The sequence below is a fragment of the Ammodytes marinus genome (genome assembly GCF_949987685.1).
Source record: "Ammodytes marinus genome assembly, chromosome: 4".
Taxonomy (NCBI): Eukaryota; Metazoa; Chordata; class Actinopteri; order Uranoscopiformes; family Ammodytidae; genus Ammodytes; species Ammodytes marinus.
The window spans coordinates 17,882,434-17,903,375 of record NC_137233.1 but is presented as its reverse complement, the minus strand read 5'-3'; the positions used below and the strand labels follow the sequence as shown (position 1 = coordinate 17,903,375).

General features: G+C 39.3%; 1 protein-coding gene across 1 annotated transcript; it reads right to left on the bottom strand.

The window, feature by feature from the left end:
- Positions 1-2,896: 2,896 nt before the first annotated feature.
- Positions 2,897-18,985, bottom strand: LOC307249686 (S-adenosylhomocysteine hydrolase-like protein 1). Its single transcript, XM_080026536.1, has 17 exons — positions 18,551-18,985; positions 14,793-14,904; positions 14,365-14,508; positions 13,824-13,924; positions 13,421-13,523; positions 12,579-12,673; positions 12,307-12,413; positions 12,084-12,200; positions 9,153-9,216; positions 8,648-8,736; positions 8,308-8,378; positions 8,093-8,187; positions 7,842-7,940; positions 7,364-7,432; positions 6,164-6,242; positions 5,957-6,077; positions 2,897-5,661 (listed from the first exon to the last, which is right to left on the bottom strand). Exons 1-17 carry the CDS (start codon positions 18,704-18,706, stop codon positions 5,655-5,657), a joined length of 1,629 nt encoding a protein of 542 aa, XP_079882662.1. The 5' UTR covers positions 18,707-18,985; the 3' UTR covers positions 2,897-5,654.
- Positions 18,986-20,942: the final 1,957 nt, after the last annotated feature.

Here is a 20,942-nt window from a genome sequence, read left to right as displayed (position 1 = left end):
TTTTGGGCGCAGTGTCCTCTCGCGAGACTAGAGTTGGTGTGCGAGACTGGATGACTGTTTCCAACAAATTCGTTTTTTATTTCATGTTTATATATTTATTAGTTTAGATTAGTTTATTAGTTTATTTGTCAGGGACCATGTACAAAGTAACATTAATCTCACAAAGAAAAGATGCATTGTACCAGATTATAGCAGTTTGCTAATTTCCATCTGTGCAGGTCAACACAGAATACAATAATAATATACAGTATCACATCACTATATGGCACACATGAAATCACCATTTCAAAATTACACTGAGATAAAACTATCATAACAACGAGGACTTTTAAAGACTAAACTAATGCGTGCAGGTTTGGTTATTGACAATCCATTTCTTAAGTTGGCCTGAAAACAAGTGAAAGTCTGCCAACACTTTCAGTTCATTTGGGATGATGTTCTATTCTTTTATTGCTCTGTAGGAGAAAGAGGAGAGGACCGACCAAATGTTGATTTTTTAGTGGTGGACCTTGTAGTTCTACAGGTAGTTTCAGAGCAGAGCTGGACAAACATTTTCAAGGGAGGGGGAGCACTATTGTTTAATATGTTTTGAACCATATGGATATTCGAGTACCTGACGTTTAGTATGTTGTAATGGGAGAGTATTTGACAGTGGTGATATTGTTGGGATTTTCTGTCAAATATTTTAAGAGCTTGTTTGTGGAGACATTCAATTGATTTTAATGTTGATTTGTTTGCCTGAGACCAGCAGGTTATACAGTAGCTGATACGAGACATAATCATAGCATTAAGAAATATCATAGATGCCTCCGTTACTAATATAGCCGAAAATAGTAGAGTAGACTATATAAAGAGGCATCGGCCTATTATAAGAGGTCACTAGCCTACTGGGACTTGGTCTCCACCCTTTGTTATACTATTAAATTATTTTCGTAAAATATAGTTATTTTTAATTTCTTGGCGGGGGCTAACAGTCTGTTTTCTTTCCCTTTCATTCTGATTTCATATTTGACATGATTGCAATGCATTTCAACTTAATACAAAAACGTACTTACTACATATGCCATAGATAGTAAATGATATATATATAGGCTACCTATTCACTGCATTTATTAGTGATAAGATCGGATGTGAATATTCCCATAGCCTATTGCAAAACTCATTGTCAAATAGGCCTACTTAAGTTTGTGCGTGGTGGTCAACACTTGCTTGCTAGATAAAGGCTACTCTATGCTCCAATTCCGTGCGTAAATAGAGACGTACGTTTACAACGTTATATCCGTCACTGCCCTCATACTTCCATGCGTCCTTTATGTTGGAATGGACATTAAGCAAATCAACCATTAGTGGGCAGCATCGCCGCTCAGAGTAAAAAGTTAAATAGGAAGAAGAAGAGTCAAACAGTGAATTGACTGTCATATTTTATAATAGATCCATGGAAGAAACAGCTCAAGCGATATAGGCCTACTACCGTAGCGATGGAAGAGGATAAACTAGAGGCTGTATTATAGACAGCGGGGGTCTGTGAGGACATTAATCACGACATGTCAAACAAACTAGTCTCGCACGGACCTCCGGCACTTCTCTATTGCTGCCGTCAGCCTGCAGTCTAGCTGACATTCTTCCCCGTTCGATCCCCGCTCATGCTGCTCTGTTGTAGTTGTCTGTCCCTGTGCCCCGGCCGTGTAACTTCATAGATATATAAATGTGTATGTCATTTCGTACCAACTCACACAAACCTCTCCTCAAAAGTTAAGACATTTTCTAAAGTATTGTGTCTTTCGTTTGTGTTTGTAAACAAATGTACAGTAAGTGAAAGTGAACTGTTGGCTGTGCGCCCCTTATATTAACCTATAGGTTAATATATTTCATTACTACCGAATATCACGGGGGCGCACATATATGCGCCCCCCGTGATATTCGGTAGTAATGCTCCGTTCTGTCCGTTTGGTACGCATCCGCAAGCTTGCAGGATACGTGCAGAAATACGCACGTAATGTACGCAGAGTACGGACAGAAGGCTCCGTCCGTATCCGTATGCGTATCTAGCGTAGAGCATAAATGAGCCTTTAAGGCTCATTTATGCTCTACATTACATACGCATACGGATAAGGATGGAGCCTTCTGTCCGTACTCTGCGTACATTACGTCCGTAATTCTGCACGTATCTTGCAAGCTTGCGGATGCGTACCACACGGACAGAACGGAGCATTACTACCGAAGATCACGGGGGGCGCATAGCCAACAGTTTACTTTCACTTACTGTACATTGGTTTACAAACACAAACGAAAGACATAATACTTTAGAAAATGTCTTAACTTTTGAGGAGAGGTTTTTATGAGTTGGTACAAAATTACATACACATTTATCTATCTATGAAGTTACACAAACGGGGCACAGAGACATACAACTAAAAACAGAGCAGCATGAGCGGGGATCGCACGGTGAAGAATGTCAGCTAGATGGGAGGCTGACGGCAGCAATAGAGAAGTGATGTCCTCACAGACCCCCGCTGTCTATAATACAGCCTCTAGTTTAGCCTCTTCCATCGCTACGGTAGTAGGCCTATATCGCTAAAGCTGTTTCTTCCATGGACCTATTATAAAATATTTATTCCAGTTGATTCGACTGTTTGACTCTTCTTCTTCCTATTTGAGTAACTTTTTACTCTGAGCGGCGCTGCTGCCCACTAATGGTTGATTTGTTAAATGTCGATTCCAACATAAAGGACGCATGGAAGTATGAGGGCATTGACGGATATAACGTTGTAAACGTACGTCTCTATTTACGCACGGAATTGGAGCATAACTGAGCCTTTAGTCCTCCTATCCATATCTGTGAAATGATGCATCAGAGTCATTTTCAAATTCAAACAGCAGTTTATTAAAGGGAACCGTGCACAGAAATATAACAGGATTTGTACAGTAGCCTACTGCTGTAAATTGTGTTCTTTCAACTAAACTAGGAATATAGTGTTGAAAATATAAGCCTACTTTAAAACTGATATATTATTTACAGAACTCTATCTCCACATCAAAAACGTCAAACCTGCAACAGTGCAGGCCTACACGTGTGAAATCACAGTGGTATGCTTATTTATTTAAATTTGACAGAATTCAATCTGCTTGTTCCAGTAATCAATCACACATTCATTTGTCTCTACAATATAGTTGAAACTAGGGTAAAATTATTATTAAATGATATTAAAGACAAATGCAAGTCATTTATAAGTCTGATCGTTAGTTATTAAAAATATAATTGGGGAAACCCTAAAGTCCATGTAAAAAGTATATTCTGTAAGAACAACTAGGTACAATATTATCTTTTAATATCTAAAACTGAAACTAATCTTAGAGTAATGCATATTTCTTGAGTAATGTGAAACACTGATTAAACAACTCTCCACCATTGAAGAAGTAAAATACTTTTGAGAGAAGAAAACCGAGTATATTTTGCTGCATAGCTTACTATTGCAAAATAACAACCATGTTGAGCATTAACATACTTGGAGAAGAACACAGTTGTTGTACATGTGAATATAAATTACTAAGTGAGTCACAAGGCACTGTTATCTAACCAGTAACCACGGTTACAGTGCTCATCTCGCTCACTGAATGTCCTTGGCTCTCATACCCTGAAAGCTGCTTTTTAAAAGATGAAAGCACTTCATAGTAGCATATTATTAATTAAACAGTTACAGCAAGAGTAAGTGACAACAACAGTTTTGTTTACAGGAAATACTCTGCATAAGAAGTTAAAGTGTTGTGAAGTTTGATACAGCAGGATACTGAGCAGCACCTTAACAAAGTAACTAGGAACCGAACAGCAGGCAGGGACAGTCATACTGTCAACTGTTTGGTGTGAAATCGGCACACAAACCACCAGCATGAAATACAGCATGTTGAAAGGTAATGAGGGGCTTTAAATTCAGCAAGACATGACTACACACTATAAACTTTGAATTAAAAGAGAGCAATCAAGTAGTTCTTCAAATGTGGCTGCTGATTTTTTTTTTTTATATATATATCGCAGGTACACATAAGCGAAGTAAAAGGGTATAATAAGCATAATAAGTCTCACAAAACAGACTTTTGACAAACCCTCAGGAAACAAAAAAAAGTATTGTGTTATTACAGTAAATATAACAATAGTAGAATAAAAGCTAACACATATGTGCTGAAAATTAAGCTAATTAATGTTCATTTAGGCCCAGAGCATTTGAATTTTTAAGTTTACTTTCTGGGGTTAAAAACTTTAATAGAAACAAAGACATTGTCTAGTTAAGATACAATCCTGTGCCAAATCTAAAAATAAACTCAATGTTGCAGTTTAACAAATACAATTATGAGATCAGCTGACTAGCTGCTGCTGCATCATGAACAAACTGTATGCAACACTTTTCAACATGTAGTCTGTGATGTTTGTCGCTTTACACAGAATATACCGCTTCCAATTGATTGCAGCATATTAAAACCTTTAAAGTTAATTTTCAGTTCTACTTGAAACAATGGTTACATTGGAATGACAGTGAACCTAGACATTGATCCGAAAAGTCAGAGATTGCTGATCCGGTAAAAAATATATATTTACAGATATCTGAATGCCCTGAGGTGCAGATGCTATTTTCTTACCAAAACCTCATGAATGGACACATATTTTCAAGCAAATAAATGCCAAGCGTTCTCATGTGTGGTATAGTGGAAAAGTATTTTTTTGCCAAGATCTGCTGAAGGTAAGCAGCAATGAGGATGATACTACAGATGACATTTCTTCTGTATCTTGTGGATGGAATGTATAAAGTAAGTGCTATCACATTAAAGCAGAAGAAAAATGTTAAAGCTGCATCAAGTGATTTCTGACCACTGAGTGGAAGAAGGACAACATCATAGAAACACAGCCCTGATTTACTATCAAATTATTGAGTTGCTATGGCTTATTTGTAGGCAAACAATTGCCTACTTAAACTTCCAGCAGAAACAGAGCAAAATCCGATTGGAGTAAAATGTCTGGCCCTCTGCTCACTGGCCTTTTTATCTCTGGTTTGGTCCTCCTGAGAAAAACATTTGGAGCTTGACAGCTAGGCCTTTACATTAGCAGCTCTCTGTGGTAATGTTCAATGCAAGGATTTATCTCTGGGAATGGCTGCCGTTTGTGAGCGAGCCAAAACAAGGAGCTAACAGTAGCTAAAAGCTCAGCGAGCTTCAGAGTTTTGTTAGTTTAGAATTTCAATAGACTTTTTAGTATTACATGGAGGAATTTGATCCAATGCTTGTATTTAAAAGTATCGCTTATTACAGGTTTAACTAATTTCACAACTAGCCATTAACATTTCACATCAACTGTAACCCTTCTCCATCACATTCATTTGGCACAATACTAATATATTATTAAACTACTATCAGAATTTTAAAATAACTTTGGTGCCAGTGGTTATGGAAACAGATCCACCATAAAATATAACTCTCACTTAACAGTAAGTGCTGTGGTGAAGCCATCTATTCTCATGGCCAATAAAATACCAGTAAATATAAGCGTCTGCATCCTGTGAAGATTATAAAGTACAATCAACATAAATCTTTAACTAGTCTTAGGGATAGGTGATGTTGGATAACATGCAGATTTGGGTTGTGTTGAGGTGTGGTTCCCCTGCAGACTAGTACCTGTGAACATCAAGAACAATTTAGATTCTGAATATGCTAAAGCTATCTTTATGTCACATAAAGAGTGTGTGTGTGTGTGTGTGTGTGTGTGTGTGTGTGTGTGTGTGTGTGTGTGTGTGTGTCAACAGTCAATATACAATCCATTTATCAATCAAAAACAAAATATTAAACACCTGTTAATTAAAGCTACTCAAAATAATCAAATCTTTTTAAATTGACTACTTTGCACTTTTAGTTTCATACTCGCAACACTACTCTGCAATATTTTCTAATCAAACGTTTTGCAGAATTGTACCTGTAGTAGTTGGGTTTGAAAGGACCGTTCTTGTTCAGTCCCAGGTATTTTGCCTGCTCATCAGAAAGCTCTGTCAGGTGGGCATCAAAAGTGGCCAGATGCAAACTGGCAACATATTCATCTGAAATACACAGAAATAAATTGGTATTTGCAAGTGACTTTTAAAAACTACAGGGTAACACTAAGTATCTATCTACATATCCTTACCCATCTTCTTGGGAAGCAAGTAAACGTCCTGCTTGTACCGTCCTTCAGGAGCGTTGTACAACTCTATGAGGGCCAGGGCCTGAACACATATATGGATTAACAATGCTGTTGCAATAAAGACTGATCGAAAAAGCAGCATGTCTGTGTATCTTTGGCTGCTGTATATCTTATACAGGGCTGTACGCTTATTTTTTTAGGTGGTAGCACTGGTGCTAGCAAGCAAAAAAATTCAGTAGCACAAAAATAAATTTGGTAGCACACAAAGTAGGCTATGATTGAAAACTTGCATAACCTTAACCCTTGCATTTTGCTCTAATTACCTTTGAGCATGTCATCCTGGTCTCATTTGAGATTCACAATTAATATGATATCCTAGTGTGTGCAGTAATAATTGTAGAAAAATGAATAGGGGTGCACTGATTTAGAAAAAAGAATCTAACCTGCCAATTGCAATTTTTTGCTGATTCAGTATTATTATTATAATGTCCTTCTGTTAATTAAAACCAAACTTTAAAACATTAAACATAGCCTATTAAATAAATAAGTATACACATTGGTACAATTTAGGATAAATTAAATAGGTTGTTGTGAATGTGTTGGGAGTAGCTTTTCAGTGGCTTATTTAAAACTTTGTTTAACTAGGCTACTGTTGACTGTTCTCTGCAGCTGAAGGAGTTGACTTTCAAGCTAGAAAAAAGCGCTAACTTCCTGTTCTTACCGGCTTCAAAATAAAAGTCAACTCACGTTTGGCTAGTAACAGGCTTTTAATGTGAAGGCGCACAGGAAATGTTCTGTTTGTACACGCGCTAACTTAACTGCGGTAATGTGCCGTCTCCTTCCGGCAATTGCCGTTGAAGCCTATATGGTCTAGATGCAGCCGTGAAGTTTTTATACCTAGAATCGCTGCACGAGCACAGATCCCGAGCACACATCTTTCACCAGCCAAAGTGGAGGGTGGACTTAATAACTTACTTGCCTAAGACTCATTTACCCGCAGTGTTAATGTAGAGCCCTCTAAGCAGTGTTGTGCATCTCTCCTTTGTGTTTCAAAGACAGCCTCTCCTCATTATCAACCTGTCGCACGAGTGCGATAGGATTCGTATTCATCATCGCACGTGATCAATTTCAGTAGCAAATGCGATCAAAACTGTCGCACTGTACAGCCCTGATCTTATAGCAGGCTGTGTGTTAGCATGTTACCTGAGTGGTGGCTGTGATGGACAAGACGAAGGTAGGGACAGTGGAACAACTTAGGTTGAGGAGACGTCCCTAAGGAAGAAAGCAACAAATTATGAAGAACATATGCTTTGAAAAGTAACAGTGAATAAACATACAGAGACTTTGAAAATCAACATACTGTTTGTCCTTCACAAGATAAAATATGAGAATGGTTTGTATTGGGTGTTATTGGGTGGGTCCCAGATCCCAGTTAAACACTAATGTTATCAATGAACTATTGCAATTTTATCCACTACTAGAGTCAACATTATTACATAGGAGAGCTCACAAAGGAAGAATGAATTTCTGACTTCATGTATGTAGTATGAATAGTCAGTGGTACTGACCATTTACTATCTATGGTACTGACATGTGCTTGATTTTTTGTTTTGTTTTTCCCCATATCTGTGTGCATGTATCACATATATTCTTTGCAAGGCGTGCAGATGTAGCCAGTCACCTCAGCCAGAAGGATGACCCTCTTGCCATCAGGCCAAATGACATGATCCACCTGAGAGCGCACTCTCTCCCAGGTCAGCTCGGGCGTCCTAAGACTTGCCTGTGAGAGATGAGAAAAAGGTCAGTTCCCCTTACGTTGTTCATTAACCTTCAACACAATGTAAAAGATAACTGCCTCCCGGGACAACCCTTACTTGAACATATTTATTCTAACTGGGTTAAATCAGGGGTATCTTAAATCTACTAGTTTACCACATCGATCTCAGTATTGGAGTGGCCCATGTTGCAGACGATAGAGCCGTTTTTCATTCGGTCCAGCTGGTCTCTGGTCACCACATTCTTGTTCCCTACACAACAAAAAGTGCAAATGATCAAGAGGCATTTATATGTCGGAGGCATATAGATCATAGATTATATTATAGTTTATAATCCAACATCAGAAGTTACAAGGTTTCAAGGGGGTTTACCAGTGCATGTGATGATGATGTCAACCTGGCGAATGACCTCGTTTAGCTTAACCACCTTGAATCCGTCCATGCTGTTTGCACATGAGAGGGGGAAAAAAAGGTATTTTTCCTCAGTGAAAACAGTGGTGAACAGGAAGTATCAACAAGCAACTCAGCTGAGCTGAAGGGCTTGGCTCACTGTTTGGTTAAGTTTAAGCTAAACATGAGTCCTCCCAAAGTATGATCAATAATTAGTCAAAACATGCTGTGCTACCTATCTACACTGCTGCCTGTCCTGTTTCTATTTGGACTTTCAACAAGATCATTGTGTGGCGATGGTCAAAGTTCCTGTTTTGCTTACCAGGCCTGCAGGGCACAGATGGGATCAATCTCGGTAATGTAGACGATGGCTCCCAGAGCTTTCAGAGCAGCACAACAACCTTTTCCAACCTGCAAAGACAAGAGTAAATACTGTATGTCAGGAAGAGTTATGTACGACAATTACTACCCCAAACTTCAATTAATTTTTTTTAATAAAAATTAAATACACTTATCAGTATTCAAACCATCTTAAAACAAAACCATCGAGGCTTTAGGTATTTAACATGATAAGCAAACCAATAATCTCAATGCCCTGCAAACTTTGATTCTTTAATAAACATTATCTAGACTCAACAGTCAGACACGGCTTAATACAATGTCCTGAAAATATTTTCAGATGATATTGCACAGATGACAGCCACCTGTGCAATGATTCCATGGGCCTGTGACTGTCTTTTAGCATTGCAATGTATCATCATATTTATTTTTACAGCTATAATGATTTAGATTGGAGTGGTATGGGAGAGTTACAAGAAGTATCTCACCTCTCCGTACCCACACACGACCATCTGTTTGCCTCCAAACATGACATCTGTGGTTCTCTTCAAGCTAGAGAGGTTTGAGACATAAGATAAACACATTTTGCGGAGGTGAAGAAGTGCCGATGTGCCTCCAACTTCAGAAATCTGGCATCTTTATACTGATAAACAGTCAGATGTAGTCAGGCACCGCTTGTACCAAAAGTTTCTCCATTACAAAAAAAATTGTTGTATAGTATATTATTATGTTTTTATGATATTGCAAGTGGTGATTTTAGAAAACCCTGACTGGAAGCAGAGATGTGCAAGTATTGTTAAAAAGTACTCAACGATTTATATGCATGCCCTGGTAGTAATTAACAGGAGGATAATTGTTCAGGTGTGACTGTTCAGGGGCCGTATTCACAAAACATTTTATCTTAGCGCTAAGAGTACTCCTAAGGAGCACTAAAAGTTCTTAGTATGGAGTAATTTCTTAAAACCTATTCACAAAGCTGCTAAGACCAACTTTTACTAAGGAATGGGAGGGACTCCTAAGCTAAGACAAGAGGGCGGGGTTGACCCTGTTGCTAGGGATGACGTCATGTTCATACCTTCTATGCCCACAGTGATTGGCTGAGAGGGAATGAGTCCCTAAGAGTGAATTTATTATAGAAACACTGTGGGAGATATCCATATCGTGTCGCTGTATTAAAGTAAAGAGTTTTTATAAACAATTAATGACAAGTGACACTGATTTAACATGAAACCAAGATACTGCAGGGTTTCCCACACATTCGTTCACAATTAACCTACAATAGCGCCACATAGGCCTATTCATTTTACATTTTACAATGATTTGAATCGGAAAAAATATCTTCATCGAACAGCTGCAAGCCATGCACTCTCGCTGTATTTCTCTCAACGGCGGACTATGCAGCAATAGACAGACAGCGACAAACCAGGAAATTCACAATTTAGAAACAAAAGCTGGCAAAATCGTAAAGTGCATGCGGTAGGAAAAAGGCGAGACGCGCAACTATACAGTAGCGGTGCGAAGCACCCCATATAGGCCTACTCTAGTAGGAAATTAAACCCAAACGTGACACCAACAGTAACTTTCAGTGCATCGTAAACCCAAAGCAACTGCAGGAAAAGGAACTTAATAAATATTTTTTTATATAAATATGATAAATATAAATGTGTCTATACTTTCTAAATATAGCTTTACTAAGATCATTAAATTAAATCTCTCCAAAACACCATCAAATGATTGTCTGTGATTTACTCTTAGTGATTTAGGAGTCCTCTCGAGGACTCCTAGCTTTTCATAGATTTAGGAGCTAGTTTTAGCGCTAAAATGCTTTGTGAATTACACTTATCTTAAAAAGTTAGGAGTCCTAAAATTAGGAGTGAAACGCCCCTTATTTTTGAGAGTTACTCCTAAATCAGCACGTTAGGACCTACTCTTAGCCTTAAAATGTTTTGTGAATACGGCCCCAGTTCTGTTCTCGGGCTGTTTCACTTAGGGTGTATTCACACATGGAAAGTCCGTTAGTTCACTTGCTTTGGTCCAGACCAAATAGAATTTGGATTTTTTTGTTTGGTGTGGTCCACTTTCATATTGCCCCTTTTGCAAGTGAACCAGCATTACGAAGCAAAACCACACGTGATCTAAGGTCATTCATTCATTGGACAGACATTCTGGGGTGGAGAGAAGCAGGAAGAACGAAGTAAAAACTGCGAATTTATCATTGATATAATATGGAGTTAAAAATAATAAAAATGCCTACATCTAGCCTATAAATAAAGAAGAAAAAAATCTAATTATTGTTGTTTCATATGTTTATAATATGTAGCCCTATGACAATGCCACGTTATGTGGCTTCTAGCCTACGATGTGAAACATAATTTTTACTGTATTTTTGCTGCTGGACGCGCGACTCGCGTGAAGAATAGGCTCAAACTGAAACACAGCTGATTAAGCTGTGTATCAGCTGGGTGTCAGTTCGGCGCAGTTCAGCACCAAACTGACACGGGACAGTATTGACGGTCCCGTTGGGAAGAACAATAAAAACACACACTTCATGCAAAGCGCAGCGTGAACCTGTTGGCACTGTAGGCTACGGGAGACGCTCCTCTCCATCTGATCGCTGATCCGCACGCATCATTATCAAATGTAATATTTTCGCTCGGGGCTCCCGGTCAAACCACAACTAATCTTCCTAACAATGGCGACAACAACACTTTCCCATAATGTGAAGCTGATGGCGATTTATTAAAAAAGAAAAGAAAGAAAAGGCGCAGTGCTTCCTGCAATTGGGTCGGATCGAGTCCGGCCAAATTCACACCACAAACGAACTGCAGCAGAGTGCGTTTTGAAGCGCATCGAGACTACCTCTTCAGCTGGGTCTCGGAGCGTTTGTTTGGTCCGCCCCCGAGTGCGATTGCTGTATTCACACCTGTCTGAAAGATGCGCACCGAAGGTGGAAGTGCACCTGAGTTCGTTTCAACCGAACTAAACACAGCATGTGTGAATACACCCTTAGTGTCAAGCAAAGACCATGGTTTGCAGTGTGCACAGTAGAATACCATGACAAATGGCAAAGCTTTTTAGAAAGCTTTTGAGGTGACATGTGAATTTGATATTTATGGAGCGGGGCAGCAATGTTTGACCTTTATGTCACTCCATTGTTTATGAGTTTACAGTTTTCCGGTTGGAGGAGCTAGATGGGCGTTGTTGATTCTAACCCTTGTCTCATACGTTTCTGGGTGTATAAACCTGTGATGGTTTTCACGACACAAGCAAGGGCCTTGCGTTGGATGTTACATTTCTTGACCTTACTTGTCGCAGTAAAGCTGTACAATAAACAAACGATGATGTGTCTTGAAATCTGTGCGACTTTGTTATTGTTCAGGCTTCCAACAAGTTGATACCTCAAACCCAAGCTTACTCACCCGTCCAGGATCGACTCTCTGCAGCAGTACAGGTTGTCAAACTTCTGCTTGGTCACAGAGTCATTTACATTCATAGCCGGCACACACAGTTTTCCAGCTTTGGACAGCTGGTACAACCTGGAAAGAAAAGAAAGAAGACAGTAGAAACCTTTCACATCACGTTGCTCTGGCTGCTTTGCTAAATATTTGATAGGAACTGTGAATCTTTTAATAAGTAAATTACCGGTGAACCCCAGTGACGCTCTCCTCTACAATGCCCCTGATCTTCTTGAATACATTGGGGTATTTCTTGTACATCCAGTGGGTCAAGTCTCCTCCGTCATCAAGGATCTAGCAGACAAGAGAAAATTAAATATGAACATAAATGTTAGTAAACAGAAGGTTGTCAACTCCAATTGGTCACAGCGCCAAATACATTTATTGCAAGACAAATATTGAACGTATAAATATAACTGTCCCCTCACAGAAGGCAGAAAAATTAACTATTTCACGCACCATGTTAGCCTGCCAACCCTCATTGTTGACACAGCGGTCGATACACCACCAGAAATCATCCTCAGACTCCCCTTTCCAGGCAAACACAGCCACGCCTGAAACAGAGCAGATGGCTATTATCTCAAAGAATCTCACATCAACAGCCCCATCAATATCAATATTTGACATTGAATGTAGAAAAAGTTATAGATATTGTGACTATTAGGAATTATTTGTTTATTTTTTAAATTGACCTACTGTAGTTTAAAACTTTTAGCAATATTATAATTCTATGGTCTAAACATACTTGTGAATTGTGTCATTTAGTGCAGCTTCCAACGGAACATTTGAATATCATTATTGGGTGTAAGAGCCAGTCGGATACCTACCAGAGGTATAGTTTAAATAAAATATATGTTTTTTGTCCAGATAAAACTGCCCAGCATGTAGCAGACTATGCAGAGAAGAAACAAACTCAACCCCGCCCAACAAAAAACATCTCCACTGAGTGACTCCTAAATCTGCTGTAACCCCTTCCGCTAGTCTCATCATGAAAGGACTACCGTGGTAAATTTAGTGCATACTTAAAGCATCACATAGCAACCCCACTTTGTAGTGCTGTTTCTTTATCTAAAGGGCAAATCTAATGTGTTTCCATTATCTCTCCGGGGCTAATTTTTCAAGAGTTTATTAAACTTTTACAAACTCTATCCCTGATTAAAAAAAAAAAAATGCCCACAAGGCAAAGCACACCTCTGCTCATGAAAAAACACCTATGAAAAAATGAGAAGAAAAACAGCGTCCATTGCCTGTATTCAAATCTGCAGACATCTGAGCAGCATGTGTGTGACTGTGCCGCTTACCGGTCTCTGTCAGAGCAGCAGCCACTTCGTTCTGCGTAGAGTAAATGTTACATGCGGTCCAGCGGCACTGAGCCCCGAGAGCCACCAGAGTCTCGATCAGCACCTGAAAGCACACAAGAAAATAGGTCAAATAAGAACAGTGCTGTTCGCTGGTCCCAAATAGACAGTATACTGTATCAGTGTATTATTCAATAACAGTGAAGGTTACAGTGACCCAGGTCTGTATCATGTATGCAACACTGTTTCACACTTAACTCGAGAGTTAAGTTACAACAAAAATTTAATAATAATTAATGCAAAAACTGTGTTTTATAATTTAACTAAAATCCTATTCTAATTAAGAAGCTCTATCACTTTTCAGCCTTTGCAAGAAGCTCAACGATAGAGGGAAGAGAATACTTACTGCAGTCTGGGCAGTAATGTGAGTGCAGCCCACGATCTTGGCACCTGCCAACGGCTTCTCACTCTGTGCCCTCTTCCTGAGTGAGATAAGTGCTGACATATCTGGAGAGAAAAAAACAAGAGAACATAAAGCAAAGATGAGTGAGAAAGACAGCAGAACAACCTGACGCATCTCAAATATTGTTCCTCTACGGCAACTGACTAGATTTCAACACAAAGATGCCAAACTCTACACAACACCCACTTATTATTGTTTAATAAATAGCACTTTTCTTGTGCTTAATTACCACATCATCTTAAATTAATTATTCTTAATGTGCAAAGATGTAGTGTCATTGGTATAAAAGCTTTATTTCTTTAATTTTATCAAATGATATCAGTGTAACAGCTAATAAAAAAAGCATTAAGTACTCAATAGGCAACATGAAGGCTATATATTAAATGTGAATAATGCTTAGTTTAATATAACATAGCATGACATATACGTTATAGACAAAATTCAAGTGAAATAGTGAAGTGACTTTGTCCCAGCTGTGCCTTGCCTTGCTCTGCGATCTCAATCTCACGTCTGCCAAATTCTGCCTGTTTGACGTTCTTGACGCAGAAGTCAGTACTGCCCTTGGAGTTGACCTGAGTTTTGTCCCTGGGTGAGGTCTCATCGTCAGAGCTATCCGTGTAGGACGCGGCTGTACGGGGAAACCAATAAAAAAAACGTTATAAACATTTGAACAGGTATCCAACAGTGTGTGAAGTGTGTACTTTTATATACTGTCTATGGGTTGACTTTTTTCAGCGTGCACAAACGACGGACAGGTAGCGGATGGTGAATCGATATTTAAGCCAATTTTGATAAAAAGTGTTCTGATTACAATCGCTAAGTATGCTTTTAAGTAAGTCAAAGAAAGTCATGAACTGTAAACTGAACACTGTTGAACAAGTTGGTCTGGATGTCTCTTCTTCTTCCTCTTACCAGAGCCGCAGCTGTCTGTGGATGACTGAGAGATGGAGCGGGACAAGGAGCGACGGCCTGACTTGGTGGGGAACCTGCTGAACTCCTGCTTGTCCTCCGCAAACTGGATTTGCTGAGATAAAAAGAAAGTTTTAATAGGTTTAAACTGAAGCCATTCCAAATGGATACAGATCTTTCCATAAAACAAAGCTATGAGCAATTTAAAAGCTCATATCATGGTTTAGCTGTGGGCCAGGTACCTATTAACATGGATAGGCAACCTTTGCCCATTTCTATATCAAAAATGCACACACAGTTACAGGAACGGTTTCTGTCGGCCTTTCTTGATCTGGAGAGTGAGGCAGATTTCTAAAAAGGTAAAAATGTTGAACTATTCCTTTAATGGCATGAGCCTTGAGCAGATTTGGATATGGTGGGATGAGGACATTTAGCAAGAAACACATTGGCAAGCTCAAAATCCTAGAAAATTAGATGTAAGACAGGGCAATATCAAAAAAAGATGTTCCAAAACTAATCTGCAAAAGCTTATTTTTTTCTTCATTTTCCCATATCCATGTTGCAGTGTGCAACATTCCAGAAAATCAGCAACAGTGTTGCAGTTTTACTGTGATCTGTTGACCTAAATTTATTGTATGGGCATTAGAAATTATAACAAGGTGTTAATTGTATTATTTATTAAAGGTTATTGATTGCATCATAATATAGTGTGAAAGCGATTGGCATGCATGTTTGACTTGAAACTATTTATTAATTTGCCTTGTGGGTGCCACCGCAGCCAGCTTTGCTTTGAGCTTGGTAAAGTTCCATGTCCTTGTCTTCACTTTTCCGCATTCAAATGAGAAGTCAATCCACACTTAGTAAAGTGAATATAGAGAGTGAGTGTAGTATGCGTGTATGTGTCCGAGACAGGGAATGGTGTTTTTCTTGTCTGTACATGGGCTTTTTGCCTGGTCAGCTAAATCGACGGATCTTGAGACAGTGATAAAAATCCTCTGAGTGCTGCAACTTTATCTGCGCACGTGTGTCCAGGTATAGAGAAGTGGATGTGCCGATCTCCACACCTCAGCGGTTTCTGGAATGTTTTTTTAACAGTACACCTTTTTTTGGTCTCAGCAACAACAACAAAAAAAAGAGCAGGAGAGATTGGATTTGTGGTTAGTAACTGAGCCTATAAACAGCTGGCGAGTAAAATATCATCTGTGTCCTCAATTATCAATCAGCCTCATTCTATTCATCTTTGATTGAGAGTCAGGCTCTCAATTGTGCCCCTGTTCACTCTCCTGTTTCTGGGTTTCGGCCTGAGGTATAGGCTACTGAAAACCCTCCACATACCAATGGTAATAGCACGGCAACAAAGAACAATGCGAGAAGCTGTGCTCTTGAAATCTAAGGTGACAAGACACCATATATTTTCCCCCTGGACAGGACGGGTTGAAGGGTCCCAAAGCTTGGCTGATACTGACGGATTCCTCTTTGGTTCCCCTCAGATTTGATTTTTCAAAGAGAGATGGGAAAGATTTTATTTATTCAGCGCCTTACAAAGTGCTTCTTATAGAGTCCAGTACCTATGCCAAAGTTTTATTGCACTGAAGATTTGCCGTGAATGGCTGGATTTACTCCAGGTTTTCATGCTTATGTGAGCTGGCACAGTGGGTACATATTTTACGAGATGTCTTGTGTATTTATATGTTTAATGCATTTTGTGTTTAAGTTAGTCTGTTTTTTGGGGGGTTTCAACTAGCTTCAACTCAAATTAAATGTGAAAGCTGACCATGGCTAAAGCCTACACATGATGCAAAATTCTGTTCACAAACCCTCAGACACTGAATGTGCACATCTTGTACATGTTTTTTTACTACACTTTGCGACACTATTATTAATATTATTATTAGTTATTGGTCGTTATTTAGGCGTTGTTTTATTTATTCATTCCAAATAGAAAGTCACCAATACAATTAAAGGGCCATGTTTAGTAAAAGTATATAACTGAACTTCTACATCCGTCTTACCAGAACCACAAGTACACAAACCTACTGACCCATGTTCTCCAAACTCATGCCATAAGCATTTGTTAGCTTGAAACTTAACCATCAATGCCTAAATATTAGCTACTGGGACATAATCATTACACTAAACATCTGTCAAACAACACGTTAATATAAGCTAACCATTTCTGTGTCTTCCGAATGGGCTTTGACCCTGGATCACAGAGGGCACAAAGTACATGGACACACAGCAAACAGTCCACTTTCGTACACACGAAACGAGCTGGGGCCCATCTTTGACCTCACAACATGCATGGACAAAAGTAGCTGTCGCCTCATTTGACAGTGATTATCTTGCGCTCTTGTGTAAACTTAACCTAGAAGTGAACACTGCTGGCTGATTTAATTTCAAGTAACAGTACAACTTGAAACTCTTCAACCAAACAAAAGACAATCACAAACTGTTCTTTTCAACCATTCAGAAACAATAATTGCTGTCGTATTAGGTCCCCCCGGAAAAGAAAATGAGGATGTGAAACAACTGGTCTCCAATGTTGCTACAAGGCTGAGTGTTGACTTGAGACTTTTGCATTTGACAGATTCATGGGGACGGTTTATAAATAACTTAGTTGCCAGATTATAAGTCAAGCTAACTGTAATGCATCCCTATACAACAATCCTACAATGAACCCTATGACGATCATGAGGCCTATAGTTCAGCAGTTGATTCAACTTGGTAGTCATTTTAGAAGATGTAGTCTTTGGTGCTGTCGAGATGTATTACACAATACAGGGAGGTGCGTGTGTGTCTACTTTTGTCTTCCCCCAAAAAGAGATTAGAGTGTGCCTTTTCAGAAACAAACAGGTGTTCATTTGTCAAACTTAAATGAGGTGTGCAAACACTTTCCCTAGCAACGGCCCAAGATTTCAAGGTGAAACTCTTCCTTGTTCCCTGTGAGTGTCAGTTTACATCCTCCTTTTGTTTGTGTTACCTGGAGGAAATCATTGTGCTGTTTCCTTAAATTGGATCCGGTAAGGAGATCAAGAAATCGAGTCGAAACTGATAATCTTGCCAAGGAAATTGAAGACTGAGGTTAATAAAAAAAATCTAATAAAATAAAACTTTCAGACTTCTGTCAACGTACACATGTAAGTGATTATATGACCCATGTAAGTTTGTATTACCGATCTGATAAAACTCTTTTCAGTGCTAACAACCTGCTCCAAAGTCTATGTTAATCCTACTTTACAACATAGGGTAAAGAACAGCTTACTTTTTTTTAATCCCCTAATGCAGGTGTTGTAACATACAGCAGATGTAGGCTAGGCCTACATCAAACAAACAAACACACAATATTATTCTGCATGTTTCTGCAGTGACACCACATTTCGATGTTGGTACAGGCTATATTTTCCAACAGAGACCGAGACACAATCCAGAGAAATGTCTATGTTATGTGAATCAATATATAAATGTAGGATACTGGTGTTTAATAGCCTTGAAATATGTTCAACTTGCAAGGGGAGGGTGGAGATACAGGCTATTCCTACAACCCTTAGATAGCCTATAGCCCACAGAAAAATGACAGGAGGAAGTAGCCTGGATTAACTATTTTTAACTACATTTATCTGGAGGTGCTGCCGCAAACCACACATTTGTCTGTTACCCAAATGATTAACAGACACATGGGGGACGTTCTATATAGCCTAGAACTAATAGCAGATTAGGCCTATATGAGCAAGGCAGTGATAATGTCGGGCTGCAGGTCTTACCTTTTTAACAGGTTTGTGAGTGGGCACGGCGCTGAAGGCGGACGACAGCTCTCCCATGTTCATTGCTGAGTATTTTTCCGCTACGTTTTCGCTCTCCTTCACCTCTTTGCTCGCCTGTTTCAATTCCGACTTAGCCTCCCCGGCCGGCTCTGACATGGTGACGGCGGCTGTCTGATAACGTGAATCTGCTCAGAGAAATAAAAACAACAGTTGGGTCTTCTGCGGTATAAACGCCACAACGCTAACGTTATATCCACGCGCAGTTGGCAGGCTAGTCCACCACAACGAGCGGAAGATATGCTTTCTAATTACGGACAAGTAAAAACAGGGAGTCGGCGCGAGTAACTGTTTGCGTGGCTCCAATTTGATTTGTCGCTGACATATATCGATATTTTGTCTGTTAGGTTGCGCAGAAAGCAGCCAAGCTGATTCCCAGCTGTCACCTGGTTGAGCAACTTGGTGGGCGGTAACTAACAGACGGGAGGAGGGCGATCTATTTATACTGCTGCGTTCATGGACCGTGGGAAAATAGCTAGGCCTATTTCAAATGGTATATAGCCTAACTACCTATAATAGGGGCAGGCCTAGTACTAGGGGGTAAACAAAAAACAAAAGCAGCCCTGACAAAGACTTGGAAATAATTTATAAGATATAACTTGACCAAAATACATTGTTTGAAGATAACAATTCAAAAAAATTAGGTAGGCTATGGAAGTTGACATTCAAGGATACAACTATAGGCTATGTTTACTCCTATGGTTTACACTCATTTTACATTTATTTATAATGTTAATAACTCTGGTTAAAATTTGTAAATTACATATCTAAATATTGCATATAGATAACAATAAGTCAAAGTCACTTTATTTTCAATATCTTCCAAATGTGCCAGACATACAGAGGACCCGAAATTACGTTTCTCTCCGACCCACGGCGCAATAAGTAGGCTACCAAAGATAAAATAAGACTGGATGAAATAAGCAGCCTAATATACAATAAATAGGCCTACATTCTAAATTGTGAAAAAGGTAAGGCAAAATAAAACAGTATAGAAAAAGTGAGATTGAAATGTGCGGAATATGAGGAACATTATGTATTACAATATGTGCAATAGGCTAGACTAAAAACTGAAGAAATGTAAAGTGTACATTACAAGGGCATAATAATGTGCAGACTGAGTACATTTAGGTCAGAGTCCAGAGTTATTGGGGGCAAATGGGAGGGGGAAGAAAGTCCAGAGTTTGTGGAGGGAGAGGGGAGAGAAGGGAGAGAGGGGAGAGAGTTGAGCTATGGTCTGCTGTGCCTTCTCCCAGATAGCAGTGTGAGGGGTGGCTGGGGTCACCCACAATGCTGGTTGCATTGTGGATGAGGCGGGTTCCGTAGATGTCCAGGAGGGAGGAGAGCGGGACAACGATGATCCGTCCAGCAGCCTTCACTGTGCGCTGCAGGGGCTTCCCGTTGGAGACAGTGCACCTCCCATATCACACAGTGATCCAGCTGGTCAGGATGCTCTTAATGGTGCCTCTGTAACAGGAGCACATGGTGGATTTATAAGAAGAATATTGTTTTATTAAATTTTCATGAATTAACTATTGAATTATTTTGTATTGCATTACCAGTGTGAACTGAGAACAGACTTGTTTTTAAGTGACTGGGACTTGCGAGATGAAACAGTAATTTCCCAGTTTTTCTAAATGCAACATTAAGCCCAAAGGATCCTCACTCCTCATTCAGCACGCATGCTCCCTGCTGGGTTCATCTTGTAAAATGCACTGCTATCACTCTCTGCTGTCAGTAGGCTATACTATCTATGGTCGGGACACATTGGCGTTGTAAGCAGATATCCTACATTTTAAATTAGTTTTTTTGTGCCTTTGCAGGTATGTAAGACAACCTGCTTGGCACTTTCGGTTCTTCCAGTCTGTGCAAGCCAATTCTAAACCCAGCAGTTTGAGTTTCAGTTAATCTGGAAGATGTTTATAACATCGTTCCTGTATAAATAAATCAATACCTGTGTCAGTGATTTTCACACAGGGTTGCTGCTCAGTGGGATTAAAGTCTTCTGCTCCTACTCTCTTTGCAGTATAGGCCCTGGAAGGGAGGGAGAAAAACTGACAAGATACAAGATAGGTATTGAAAATTGAGTAAATTGATTCAAGTAAATTGCCTTAGAAACAAAACAAAAACAATGCAGACAAGTAATTGGCTCAAACATCATAGGCTACATTTTACACTTCATGTTTCAGCTCTACTTTCAGGGTTCCAGTGAGGATTATTGTATTAATATTATAAGTGTACCTGCATTGCTTCTCTTTGATGCATTTAGCAAAAAAATCAAGAATAAGTCGTTAGAAAATACAGAAGTGATAAAGCAAGAATTTCGATGCTATAT